The 15096-nt window shown below is 33.5% G+C and overlaps 1 protein-coding gene across 3 annotated transcripts; it reads left to right on the forward strand.

Annotated features, from left to right (window-relative positions):
- The first annotated feature begins 4314 nt into the window (after window positions 1-4314).
- Window positions 4315-10304, forward strand: LOC107783375 (uncharacterized). 3 transcript variants are annotated; one of them, XR_001647443.2, is made up of 9 exons: window positions 4320-4539; window positions 5337-5367; window positions 5747-5765; window positions 6485-6582; window positions 7712-7810; window positions 7998-8170; window positions 8306-8397; window positions 9827-9910; window positions 10130-10304. XR_001647443.2 is itself a non-coding variant. In XM_016604344.2 (8 exons), the coding sequence occupies exons 1-7, from the start codon at window positions 4375-4377 to the stop codon at window positions 8390-8392; spliced, it is 672 nt and encodes a 223-aa protein (XP_016459830.1). In that variant the 5' UTR covers window positions 4320-4374; the 3' UTR covers window positions 8393-8397; window positions 9827-10304. The 3 variants fall into 3 exon arrangements, 2 of the variants coding, with proteins under 2 accessions (XP_075094027.1, XP_016459830.1); XM_016604344.2 differs by having other exon boundaries at window positions 9827-10304; XM_075237926.1 differs by lacking the exons at window positions 9827-9910; window positions 10130-10304 and having other exon boundaries at window positions 4315-4539; window positions 8306-8798.
- The last annotated feature ends 4792 nt before the right edge of the window (window positions 10305-15096 follow it).

A 15096-nucleotide genomic window follows, 5' to 3' on the forward strand; every position in this document is an offset into this window, starting at 1 on the left:
GTATGGTTAGACTCGTGAGTGAATGGGTGTTCGTATTTTGTGACTTATACCCGATTCCGATATGTGGGCCCGGGGAGGCTTTTTGGGCATTTTTCTAATTTCTTGCCTTAACTTTGATTTCGTTAGCTAGATTAGTTTCTTGTAGCTATATTTATGTTATGTAATTGGTTTTGGCTAGATTTGAGCCATTCAGAGTCAGATATTTGTGGAAAGAGCATTGTGACGGATTGATTTGAGCTTGGTTCGAGGTAAGTGGATTGCCTAACCTTGTGGGGGGAACTCCCTTTAGGATTTGTTACTGTTTGATATGTGAGCATCGTGTAAGTGAGGTGACGAGTACATACGCGGGCTATTTGTTGTAAAACTCCGTTTTTCACTAAGTCATAATTTGTTTTCTCCTTATTTGAAACACACTAGCATATGTAACTATCCTGTTTAGACTAGAATAGCATGCCTACTTGTTTAACTGCCTATTTGAACTCTGTGCAACATGTTTAGTGAAATTACCTGCTTTCCTTGACTTGAACTTAGTCTAAACTGTAGGATTTCTTGTTGTAATTGTTATTTCGGTTGGTTGCGCTGCATATTTACTTTGGGACTACGGAACGGTATTCCGGGATCTTCATGTACTGTATATTTACTTTGGGGCTACAGAACGATATTCCGGGAGATCCCCCTGGTTTGCATATTTATTTTGGGACTACGGAACGGAATTCTGGGAGATCCCCCTACACATTTACGTTTGGGACTACGAGATGGTATCTCAGGAGATCCCCTCTTCTTATCACTGTGTTCTGAGCTGCTGTCTTTCATTGATTCTATTCCTGTTAGATTTCCGTATTTATTTTACTGCAATATTTCATTATGTCTTATTTTATTATATTTATACCAGTAGGGCCCTGACCTGATCTCGTCACTACTCGACCGAGATTAGGCTTGACACTTACTGTGTACCATTGTGGTGTACTCACGTCCTTTCCTGCACATGTTTTTCGTGTGCAGATCCAGGTTCATCTTACCAGCCTCATCACTAGTTGCAGTCGGTGCTGTTTATTGGAGATTTCAAGGTACATCTGCTCGCGCCCGCATATCCTCGGAGTCCCCCTCTATCCCCCTATGTTATTTTTCCTTCTTTCTGTAGAAATGATGTATAGAAAGGTTAAGACTTCTTAGTAGCTTGTGACTTACAGTATTACGGGTTTTGGGAAGTTGTTTTGTACATTTTCAGAGGTGATAATTGTATATGTAGAGTGACATTCAGTTGCTTATTAGATATTTGTTACTGTTAGTAGTTAATGTTCATGCTTTAGTTTCACTTCCGCAAAAGTGTTAGGCTTACCTAATCGTAGAGACTAGGTGCCGTCACGACGGTTCACAGAGGGAGAAATTGGGTCGTGACATCCTTCTTTAATCCAAAATTTTAATAAATATATTAACGCCTCCTTTTAAGATTATTTAATAATTATTTGCATATAAGAATTCCATAATGAATTTAATTCCGAGAAAATTATCAAATCAACCACACACGGAATTCACATAAAAATGCAAGTGACAATAACATCAAATAATCATATAAAATACAAATTTGACAAACAAGGAATGGGGCATGACAATTCAAGGATTTACTAAGTTCCAATAATTTTCCAACCTAATACATAAGGGCGTCTACAAATTTCAACCAATAATAATTGCACATATATACCATGTACGTACTCATCACCTCGCGTACACGGCTTTCACATTACACAAATGACACATACAACTCAATGCTTAAGGGGTAATTCCCCCACTCAAGGTTAGGCAAGATACTTACCTTGTTTCGCAACCAATTTCAAGATTCCAATAAACCTTTGCCTCGCGAATTCGTTTCCGGAAGCTTCAAATCTAGTCACAAATAATTCAATATACGCAACACGAATCGTAGGAATTAATCCCATATGAATTTGCTAAATTTCACAATATAATTCCGAAATTAACTCAAAAATCAATAGTGGGGCCCACATCTCGGAACCCGACAAAAGTTACAAAATATGAATGCCCATTCAACCACGAGTCTAACCGTACAAAAATTATCGAATTCTGACATCGGATAGACCTTCAAATCATCATTTTACATTTTTGGAAGATTTTACGAAAATCTGATTTTTCTTCCATAAATTCACGGATTCATGATGTAAATGAGTATGGAACCATGAAATATAATCAATATAGGATAAGGAACACTTACCCCAATGTTTACCCGTAAAAATCGCCCACACCGAGCTCCCCAACTCTATTTTTGTAAAACAATAGTAGAAAACCACCGTTTATAGAGCCTTAGCTGTTTCGGGCGCCACATGTGGCGTGGGGCGCTGCCTGTGGCGCTATTTCCAGTACCTTTAAACATCCCAGCGCTAGGGCTAGCGCCCCACGCTACCCTGGGCGCTGACGGTGACGGAAAATCGTTCCTTACACGGAAATGGGCATAACTCTCTCATACGCGAATTCGACTATTCTTTTTGCTATGGCTCCAAATTTTCAATACGGATCTAATGCTTCAATCAAAACTGAATTTGGAGCTCATTTGCTTAATGTGATACCACGTATTCTTGAAGAATCGATGTCGAAACATTCTAGGTTCGATGCCGAAACATAGCAAATCAAGTCCGATTGACCTCAAATTTTGCACACAAGTCATAAATGACATAACGGACCTATCAAAATTTTCATAACTGGATTCCGACCCCGATTTCAATAAAGTCGACTCCCGGTCAAACTTTCAAATCTTCCATTTCTAACTTTCGCCATTTCAAGCCAAAATCAACTGCGGACTTCCTGAAAAATATCTGGACATACTCTTAAGTCCAAAATCACCATACAGAGCTATTGGAATCATAAAAAAATCTATTCCGGAGTCGTTTGCTCAAAGTCGTCTCTCTGGTCAACTCTTTTCTCTTAAGCTTCTTAATTAAGAATTGTTCTCCCAATTTGATCCCAAATCGTCCGAAAACCAAAGTCAACCACACACGCAAGTCATAATACGTATTACGATGTTGTTCGGGACCTTAAGTTGTTGTACGGGGCGTAAATTCTTAAAACGACAAGTCAGGTCGTTACAAAAGGTCAAATAAAATTAATGACTATCCTAAATTCATTTCAGTCCTTGATGGAACTACTCCTCCCGGTCCACAATAAGTGATTTTTTGGTTGTTTTCACACAGATTAAGAAATTCACCTTTTAACATTATTTAGCAATGAAATTGACCATATTAACCTTTACTATCTCTTCACATAAACACTCCTAATACATACTTCAATACTATTTACTCCAAGGGCAATGTAGGAAAAAATAATTAATTCATTCTTTAAATCTGAAAAAAAATACTTATTTTGGACCATAAAAAAAAAGGCCAAAAAATTACTTATTGGGAACCGGAGGGAGTACCAATTAGCTTTAAAATTTCAAGAAATTACAATGATGAGGATAACTTTTCAAAATTATATGGGGAAAAATTATAACAACATTATTTTAAATATTCAACTATATTGGTTTAGCAACCGTTTAAAATATTATTGTAGTCGCAAGTTTAATATGCTTCTAGCTTAATTTATTTTTTAAAGTAATATAAACCAAATATAATATCAACAATCAAGCCTTGTATTATGTAAATTAAGGACTTGTATTTATGTAAACTAAGGCTTTGTATTTATGTAAACTAAGTACCTTAAAATTGTTGACAAATAACATGGTTGAATAAAAAATGAGATATTTATATGTCATCATTATTACCTTCATGGTTTCTGATAAACGTCAAATTTTCAATATTAGAGAGTTTTAAAAAATAAAAAAAATTCATTAAAAAGAGTTCAATCAACTAATGAAGTGTTAATTCTAAATTAGCAAATGTTGATTATATAAATCATGTGTATAGCAATTCTTTTAATTATACTATTTTTCTAATTGACATAGTTTTCCACAAGATATTAACTTTTAATTAATAAAATAAATAGTCGTAAAATTTTTGAAAACAAATGTTATATCAAACTAACTTTTGTATCTCTTCTTATTGAACTTAGAGGGGGGAAAACCGTCCATAAATTTAAACACAAGATTTGTGTAATAGTTACTTGGCTTAAATTATTCGAAAAAAGATAAATTATAGATTCCTAAATATTTAAACTTACTACCTAGTTCAATTTAATAACCAATATTTTAGTTGATTTTTAAGTCCTAAATATTTAAAAAATAATTTAATTACAATTACAATTTTGTGTAATAAAAACGTTTATTTTTTCGTTAATAGCATTCGGGATTTTAATACATAAATATAGGTCAAGTGGCGTCCGTCAAAATTGAACTTTGTGGTGGACAGTGGGGAGTAGTTCCTTCAGAAGATGGCGAAGAAGGAGATAATGAGAAAGGCAGAGGAGTTGGTAGAGCAAACAATGAAAGGAAACGATGCTTCACATGATGCAGCCCATGCCTTCCGAGTTAGAGACCTTGCCCTTTCACTTGCTCGCGAAGAAGGCCTTTCTTCTTCTCCTGATTCCATGCTTATCGTAAGTTAGAGACCTTGCCCTTTCACTTTTGTTTTCTGGCTAGATGTGTCATTTAGCTGCTAATGAAGTTGAGAACAACTGTTAATTACTCCCTTGTCGACAACTATAAACATATTCTTTACTTTTTGACACAAATGGAGTATGATTTTTCCTTTGATGTGGAGCCTAGATAGAGGGTTCAAAGTATTAATACTGTTAATAATTTGTGAGTTGCTGGTCGATAATTTGTCCTTTGGGAGAATTGGGGCTTTCTTAACCATTTTCATGCGGGAACATGTCATAAAAAGGCACTGCTTGTAATAACTAGTAAAATATTTCCAAGATTAGTTTCGTCGAAAGGAATACATGTTGCAACTTTGGAAGCGGTTTTCTAGGCTTTGCTTAAAGTTAAAACATATCTTAAACTGTGTATACTGATAATCGTATTAATGCCTTAAGTTAATCCTTTCAATGATTCAACACTCAACTTACATTTAGCAAGCACTTTCGTTCTTCATAGCACAGCACTAACTTCTAAGGATCCAAGTGCATGTACCTTTCAATTATGTTGTTGAAAATGTGGATGACTATGAGCAAAATTTATAAATTTACTTGAGGAGGGTATAACCATGCTCTATTTTTTCTTCTATCTTTTCTACCCAAGGACTCAATGGTATGGATATGTAAAATAAGTTGTCAATAGTTAGTTACTAAGATTTGATTATGAGTTATTAAATGGTAAAAATTCCTAATTGGAAGTCTGTTATTATTCTTTTAAGCATTTACAGAAGTTAAAACTGTTCTTGCTATTATTTCAGGTGGAATTGGCTGCTCTTCTACATGACATAGGTGATGGCTCTTTCACTCTTTTTTGGAGATATTAGAGCTTTAGTTGAAAGCGACCGTGTTAACATATTGTTAGAATGCTTTTGCACATTATTTACACAGTGCTGTGGCTATCTTTTTTATTATCATAAATCACCACTGTAATATACGAGGGAATAACCAGTTGGATTATGAGAATTCTGCTTTTGCTGCTTGGGGTGGGGGGACGAGGGAAGGGACGGGATCTATTTGATGACTGTCATTTTACAATACAATTGAAAGGAAATATTATAAGCAATTGTGATGAGTGAGCTGGCATCTCTCTGCTTATAATCAAGTTTTCTCATTATTCCTTTGATATATTATGTAACTAATCAGATTCTGATTGGCTTAATGAATGCAGGTGACTACAAATACGCAAGGTTAGTTTCTATCAGATTTCAAGATATGAAGGATTTTTCTGTAGTCTACATTCTCATGGCTTGGTGTATCTTTAAAGCCGGGAACTCCATTCAATTAGCCGGGCATAAGCTCTCCCCTTGCTTTGCTCATTTTCTCTGCCAACCGAATGTCCGCTTAGTGCACTAGACTAGATTTAGTGCAGTACTATGAGGCCAATGTCAAAGATCATAGAGTGCATAAGAGAATTGGATGAAAGCTTTCTTGTATTAATGAGAACAACGATTATAAGAAAGTCAACGTGGTGCTGCAGGAGGGGGGACCCCGATACAGAGATTTGAATGCTTGCTGAAAACTTCAGCTACTAGATCTTCCTACATGTCTTTAAAAAAATCGCAAATTACATGAAATGACACAATAAGCTGGAAAGACATTAGCGCTGGTTTTATCATCTTCCTACATGTCTTTAAAAAAATCACAAATTACATGAAATGACACAATAAGCTGGAAAGACATTAGCGCTGGTTTTATCATCTTTGGCATGCTCTTCCCGTCATTTGACTGATAGCTCTATATGGTCATTTTTTTTTTTTTTCTGTGCGGAATAATCTTCTTAAAATTTTTAGGGGTCCATCCTTGTATATTGCTTAATTACTGATTTTTCTTGTCTTCTCCCAAGTGTTCACTCTCAATAATTGACTTCCCATTTTATTCATCTCCGATGCTTTCTCTTGGCTTCTAGAGATCCATCTGAGGCAAGGATTGTTGAAGAATTTCTTCAGGGTCAAGGCATAGAGGAAGGAATGAAGATAAAGATATTGAATATAATAAAGGGGATGGGTAAGTTTGTGGATGCCGCTGATTGTCTAATGTAGTTATGTTATCTTTTTGGATGTTGATGTGATTTTTCTTGTTCTCTCCCGTCCTTCTTAAATTATTTTTGTTGACACACTCTTGTAACATAAATTAAAAACTATCTGATAAAGTAGAAAATATAAACTCTGACTTCATACTGAATAATTTTATAATGTGTGTCACTTTGAAATTGAATTAGCAAAAAGTAAGGCAAACAGTATGACTCTCTTTCTGTTAAATCATACCTTTGAATATTCTATTGCTTCAACCTTTGAAATTTTCTTATTCGTCCGTGCATGTCTGGCACAAACCTTAAACATATCATGCCGACATGATCAGGCTATGCATGTCTAATTACCGACATGATCTGCTATTCATGTCTAATTACTGGAATACAAATTAGCGACCATAATGTTATTGTATTGCTAGACCAAAAGATTTTCCAAGTGGTTGTGTTCATGACGATGTTTTCGTTACTGTCTTTTCGTATGTGTGGTTAATATAGTATACTAATAGCTTCAAAAATCAGCTTATTTTGAGATTTTTTTTTTTTTTTCCAAAAGTACTTTTGGTGAGAAACAGTTTGTGTTTGGTTAATTAATTTGAGAAGCACTTCTGAGCAGCAATTAGTGTTTGACCAAGCTTTTAAAAAGTGTTTTTAAGTGTATTTTTCTCAAAAGTGCTTTTCAAAAAAGTGCTTTTGGGGAGAAGCTACTTTTTTCTGCTTCTCCAAAAATGCTTCTGCTTCTACTCAAAAGCACTTTTTTTTCTTCTTAAAGCTTGGCCAAACACTTCAACTTTGAAAAAAAAAGTGTTTTTTTGCTTTAGAGAAGCTTGGGCAAACAGGCTATAAAACAATTAACTTCCTTAATGTATATGTACTGTCTCCTTGATTAGAGCAGACTTATTTCATGTAAAACTTTGTCTGTATTTTCACACGACCTTTCTCCGTTCCTATGGAGTGATTGGTGATTGTGTTTCGCTCTCATTTTATGCACTATAATCTGTCATCTTCGTTGGGCTTCATTTTCTCTGTAAGATTAATGCGCAAGATGATTGTTATCTTCTGATGATTTGAAAATATTGGTAAAATGAACTGTTGCCTTTGATATAGGTTTCAAGGAAGAAGTTGGAGGGCTTACAAATAGGAATTATTCATTAGAGTTTGGGGTGGTGCAAGATGCAGATCGACTTGATGCAATTGGTGCAATGGGTAATTGATTCAATTTAATTACCTCTTGGTGACCTGCTTATGTTATGTCTCCTCTCATTCTCTGTGGCAGGCAGATGCTGCTGAAGATTTGAATTTTTGCTGATTACATACTGCTTGGTTGTTTTCCTACCTTAAAAAGATGTTGGTTTTTCATAATTTGGATATCATACAATAATTATGGTTTCAGGAATCGCCCGTTGCTTTACTTTTGGTGGAACCAGGCATAGAGTTCTCCATGACCCAAAAATTCAACCTCGACCGGATCTGTCTAAGGAAAATTACATGAACAAAGTAGAGCAGACAACTGTGAATCATTTTCATGAGAAGCTTCTCAAATTGAAGGACTTGATGAAGACAAAGGTCAGCTAATCCTGCACTTCTGTATATTTTGCTTTATCCTTGCAGAACCTTATAAATTGGGCAAGAAGAATTTTCATATGAGTTTTTTCTTTTAATTTAGTATCTGAGCCGAGAGAAATCATCTCTTTATTACAGGCTGGGAAGAAAAGGGCTGAGAAAAGGCACAACTTTATGGAGGATTTTCTGAAGGAATTCTATGAAGAGTGGGATGGGAGGGCTTAAATGAGGTAGCAGTTCTCCAGTTGATGTTTCCATGTTCCTAAATCCGCCCCGTATTATGTAATGGTGTTTAACTGCGCGTTTGCGCGCAGAGTTTAAGAAAGAAAGAAAGAAAGACTATGGTCTAAAAAAAGCCACAGAAATCTGTGTGCCTATAAATCAACTCATCAAGGGTAAGATGAGAAGTTTAAAGTTAAAGTATTTCTAAATATAGAAAGAACTGTGTCATTCTTTTTGTGACAAACTGAAAAGGAAATTGTGTGCACAAAATAGGACAGTGGGAGTAGTTCTTTGTCTTGGTTGCGCATAACCAAATGAAAGTTCTTTATATATTAAACTAATTGATGGAGAACTTCTGCATCCTATAATAGAATCTCATTTACATAAAAGGAGAATAGTTCTGGTTAAAGCAGCAATTGATTATTGTGAACAGAAGTGTTACAAATTCTTACATACCAGGCCATATGATGGTCAAAGAGCTGAAGCACTTGTTAGATAAAAGTAGTGTATATTACTTCAGTTTCCTGATTAAGCTTTCAGCTCATCCATTTATTTATTTTTTAATAAAGAAATTGCCCTTAGGAATCAGCTTCTAGGGCTTCTGAAATTGACCAAGATTGAATATGTTAGCTTTTCCTGAGATTTTCCATTTGTTTCAAATATTACACTCATTATTCATTTTCTGTTTTGAGTATAAAGTGTTGGACCTCGCAGGCTACTTATATAAATTGGAAATCATGAGAAAGTCGTGTTTGATGCTATTTTGAGACTAGCTTTTATTGCCTCTTCCAAGTTTATTGATCAATTTTTTGAATCTATCTCAGTATACTATCAACCTTTGTGGCACTTATCATGAACACGTGTTTGAGATATTGGTTTACATTTTGGTGGAGGTCGCAATAAAGTCTGGTTATTTAACCTTTAATTTAAACCCAACAGTGCTGTTTCATAATTTGAGTATAACCTGTAAGTCAACTGCTGCCAATGATATCTTAGGTTAATGGAAGCTGTCAATGGAAGGATCAGGGCTAGGACACCTTAGGTTGTCGGGACAGAGTTTTTTGAATAGGAGTTCACCTAAATGTTGGTCTTCTGTCACACCTTAGAATGAATATCTCGAGCAACCAAAGAAAACCTCATTGTATGGATCACAACTGGTAACATAAAATGCAGTGAAGAAGAAAATATTCAAATGCCAATGAACCCGACTTAAATCTCCAATACTCAAGTCAGTAATGTTTTTAGAGAATAAAGCGTGTCAAAGAAATTAATTAAAATGTGAAATGAGAACCCCCAATGAATCTCTTACATTAACTTTATTTGTGTGGTGTATTGAGTTTTGCCACTTCCCCTGTTCATCTTCCTCCCCTCATGTCCTATTGCGCCAATTTATGGATGCTGGCATATTTTAATATCTCTGGTGGGATGATAATGCAGTTTCTTCCCGTTGGACATGGCTGGCAGTTGGCCATAGCTGGATTGTGATGTTGCTTTGTATCCATCTCCTCGGTCAATGGTGAGGTAACCATGTAGGACTAGTAATAATGTAGAGGAAGGGTTTGGTCTGCCACTTGATGGTCACGCAGAGTAACCAATATAGACGGTGGCTTGTGTTTTCTTGGCAGACTATTCGTTCTTCCTTCTGCAAGTGTTGTGGATGTTTCTGAAACTCGTATCCATGTCACTTCCTCTTGACATGCTAGTGCTGTTGATATGCTTTTCTTCTTCAACTTTCCTCAGGGCTCAAGCTTATCATCTTGCTGTCATCTTGTTTGGGAATTCTTTTGCTTCGATTCTGGTGCGTCAAAACTTATGTATCGAGAAATCCTTTCTTTATTCTGTCCTGTGGTATGTTTGTGTCTTGTCTTGTGACGATCTTTAAAGTATTTTGGATTTGACCTTGACCTGCTGGACATCTTCCTCTGTAAGTTGTGAAATTAGAGCCTTATACTAACAAATGCTGCCAACTCCCATGAGCTTAAACTGATTTGAGATTATAAGAGATAATCTCATGAACTTGTCCGTTGTGGTCTTAATTCCGCTATCTCAACAACAACAACAACATCAACCCAGTATAATCCCACTAGTAAGGTCTGGGGAGGGTAGTGTGTACGCAGACCTTACCCCTACCCTGGAATAGAGAGGTTGTTTCCGATAGACCCTCGGCTCCCTCCCTCCAAGAACTCCCCACCTTGCTCTTGGGGTGACTCGAACTCACAACCTCTTGGCTGGAAGTGGAGGGTTCTCACCACTAGAGCAACCCATTCTTGTCAATTCCGCTATCTCAGTGGCTAAAAAATATTTTTTTGAAGAGAAAAACATGCACTAATCCCTCCATGGCGTTGTTTGTCAATAACCAATATCCGCTCATAATGTCTTTGATACCAAAATTCTCAACTTTTCTCGATATCCAACTCTCTAACTCATGCATACGCATATGAAATGATATAATAAAGACGCACCAGGACATAATAATAACATGCGAATGAATATTTACATGAAAAGGAAATGGCTATGGCTAATCATATATTTCAACTATTCATAACAGTTCAATATGCTTATTTAACATTCGTAAGTGTGATCATGATATCAACAAGAGCAAAGTAAGCCAATAGCCATTAAATCATAAATCTAAGTAAGACAATTGTATGACTACGGCAAATTTAGAAAGCCCAACACAATGAAAGAAATGAGAAAATGACCTCGTATAGCCCCTCAAAATTTTAATAGCTCATGCTTTTCTCCATTGATCTGAAATGTCCTTCCGGCCCAAACATATTACATCTAATAGCCCGAAATATCTATTTTGTATATTTTTTGTATAGTGACAGTCTATTTAGTATATTTTTGTATAATGACAGTCTATTGTATATAAATTGTATAGTGACAATCTATTTTGTATAGTAAAGATTATGCATTTTTCAAATTAATGACGCAACCATGTTTTGCACACGTTGATGCTCCACCATAGAGTTCAACTAATTTAATGTATGTTATTTTCATACTCGACTCCTCTATTTAGGGCATTTCTTGAAAGAAAATGACACCAAACGCCACACTTGCATTTTAGCGATTGACAGTTCTTTTTTTTTTTTCATAAAGTATTCATCGTATGCAAAGATATATATATATATATATATATATATATATATATATATATACACACACTTTGAAAAGAGGGCATGCTCGTGATAGTGAAGGGTAAATTTCACAATTGGTCATATAATTATGATTTTTTTTTATTAAAGTCGTACAACTATATTTTTTCACATAAAAATCATAAAAACTACTAATAACTCATAAAAATACATAATGACCGAAAAATATAACTTTTCGATAGCTTTTTTATTTATTTTTCAGTCTAACAAATAATAACCAAATTAAAATAGGAATGATCCAACCTAATATAAATTGAAATAATACTAATTGAATCCTTCCCTCAAAATACACATAACTTCTATTTTTGGAGTATTTTGCTTTTTAAAGTTTTAATTATTTATCTCACTTATAATATGGGCACATATTGAACTCATATAGGAAAAGGCAAAAAGGAACATTTATGACAAAAGTTTTATTTTTATATTCTTCACAAGTATGTAATAAAATATTAATATCTAAATAGCATAAAAGCCAAAAAAGAATTAAATAATGAATGACTCCCTTTGAATAAATTAAAAGCCATCTTAGAAGCCATCTCCCTTTGTGTTTCCATGATAGTTGGATTTGTCAATTTCGGTGGCTAACCACTAGAATTAATTTTGGATTATAAAATGTATATTATAATTTGTGGCTACCGATTGTTATTAGTTTTTTCCGGATGGCTAGAAGTGATTATAGCTCGAAAGAAATCTGTCATATCAAAATCAACAAGTCATAACAGTATCATGGTCTCTAATCATGATTAGGATTCATCACGTAGTCATAGCATCAAGAAAACATGGATGAACAATTCACATAGTCCAAATGAGACATATTATAAGCCTAACTCTATCTGGCTGAAGTCACAACCTAGCTACACATATACGCTCGTCACCTCGTATATACGTGGCGTCTAAATCAAGTAATAAGTAGCAGATAAATAACTTGTGGGGAGAATTCCCGCTTACAAAGATATACAAGAGACTCACCTTTTTTCGGGCTAGCTTTAACCTTCAAATACAATTTTTCTTTAAAAAGTACCTACGAACGACTCTAATCTAGCCAAATAATACTCAATGATGTCAAATAATGCTTTAGGAATCAACCATATATCAAAAAGCTTTGATCTTTATTTAATTTAGAAAAGGAATTGTTACACAAATAGCTGGCCAGATTTAATCTTTACCTTTTCTAGCCAGTATACACAAATTATACATTGCTTATACATAGTTATACATATATTTTACATGAATTATAGATATATTATACATATGTCGGCTATTTTAAGTTTAAGAGATTAGGTGAGCGGTTATTTGGGTTAATCCTCCTTTAGAAAAATCAATAAAAAGTCAACCTCGGGCCCACACGCCCGGAGAATATTAAATATAATTTTTCATAAGAAAATATTACTTGAAAAATACACACACAAAGAAGAATATAAATGATATTATTTTATGAACATGTTAACACATTGGATATTCATATATTCAAGTCTATCCAAATTCTACTACTATATCTTGAATTACAATTTTATTTTTTAAGTACTTGAAGAAATTGGAAAAAAAATCAGGATAAAATTCACATTTAAAATATTTAAAAATATTTATCATATTTTTATTTTCTTCATGAAATAGTAGATAATATTATTATATAAACCCACCAAGTGATCAATAATGGTGCAATAATATGAAAATATATCACTAGTTATATAATTAATAGGTTAAAAGTTGCGTGATTTGATAGATATGTATCCCTTGGAGAACATTTTGGCCGACCAAGAAATCTTGCTATGATGTACAATTCCATTTGTATATTGTTAGTAACAATTATCACCGTTTGTGAGATTGCTGAAATTTGCTAGTATACTTAATAGTTTTTAATAAAGAAGATGTTGGTGATGGAGTTACGGGCATTAGTTTTTTTTAAGACGTGAATTTTAGGGTTGGGTGTTTTCTAGGAATAAAGTTAATTACTTGTATCTTGAAATTTAAATGTTAAATTAATTTTTAGGCATTTTGCCGCTTGGATAGCTATGCAGATTTTCATGTTGATAGTTATAAAATTACATCCAACTTCCAATAACTTAGCAACAAAAATCATAAAAAAAAAAAAAACTTCAACGTCTAATGTAACTAGAAATGCCACATTTAACAATCATATTAGAAAATTAACCACACTAATTTTAAACTAACTAATTTTATTATATTATTTATTTATCTTATCCTAATATTGTTAATTGTCTTGAGCAATTTCAAGTGACTTATTATTATACGGCCACTTGGCTTAATGTGGATACTTGAAAGAAGAAATCGCATAAATAATTATTCGCATAGGAGAGCATGGATAAGAATCAATTATGAAGGTAGTTTAGAATTGTTGTTCCAAACCCACGTTTGGAAAGACATTAGTCGTGGGGTTGATTTTCGGGTGATTTATTTTTTCTTCCTTATTTCTTGTTTCTATGTAAGAAAATATTAAGTATATAAATTAATTACAAACTGCAGCACAAAAAAATGTGAGCGAAAATATTAATTTATTTTTGCATTGAAAGGTTTAATAAATAAATCAAGAATGGCCAAATAAACGTGGGAGGAAGTGTTATTTTTTCTTAAATGTGGGGAAAATATTAATTTTTTAAAATTTGCATGTTTTAATTTTTTGTTTTAATTTTCTATCTTCTATTTTAAAATAATTTTGAAACTTCTGTTGAAGTTTTGTCCTAAAAATTGTTATAGTGATGACACTTGGCACATAATTTATTGAAATAATATCGAATCTTTGTCTACTATTCAAAATTCTTCAATTGTCTAAATTTATCAATAATATTTTTGTGCTATTGTTTAAGTTATTTTTTCAAATTAATTCAAATTATAAATATTTAACATTATATTTATTTCCTCTTTTCGTATATTTTTTTCTACTGCTATATTTGATTAGTTTTTTCATTTAGTATTTTACTTATAATTTAAATACCCATATTTTTTTATTAAATTATAATTTTGAATTCATTAAAATTGTAAAAAGAGAAGTCTTTTATTATTCATATTCGTTAATTTGTCTAAATTTATAAATAATACTTGTGTATGTTATTTACCGACTTTATAATTTTTTGCTTAAAATTTTTTTCATGAATAATTATAAAATTTATCAAGTCTTCTCCTTTAACGGTCTCCATTTGTTGGCTTTTGCCCATTAACCGTAAACCCTCTTAAAACGACAGACCTCTAATCCCTCTTATGAAAACTGGGAACAGAAAAGCTTCAAATTTGCTTCATATAACTCTATTTGAAATTGCTAAATTTTCGAAATGGTTACACTTTTTGGTTTATTTGACCAAACGCTTAAAGGGCTGTAAAATAGCTCATTTTTAAATAATATAAAAATAAATTTGACCATTTTCTCAATATTGGAATTCGAGTAGATGTCCTACTCTAGTCAAAGAAAAAATTCCGTGCTCCTACTCCACAGTTTAGGGAGTAATAAATAGTCTCCCTAACCAAAATTCTCTATTTTTCACGCTTAATTCAGACAATGATTCTTATTTTTTTCTTTTAAAAAAAAACTTTATG

The sequence above is a fragment of the Nicotiana tabacum genome, chromosome 19 (genome assembly GCF_000715075.1).
Source record: "Nicotiana tabacum cultivar K326 chromosome 19, ASM71507v2, whole genome shotgun sequence".
NCBI lineage: Eukaryota > Viridiplantae > Streptophyta > Magnoliopsida > Solanales > Solanaceae > Nicotiana > Nicotiana tabacum.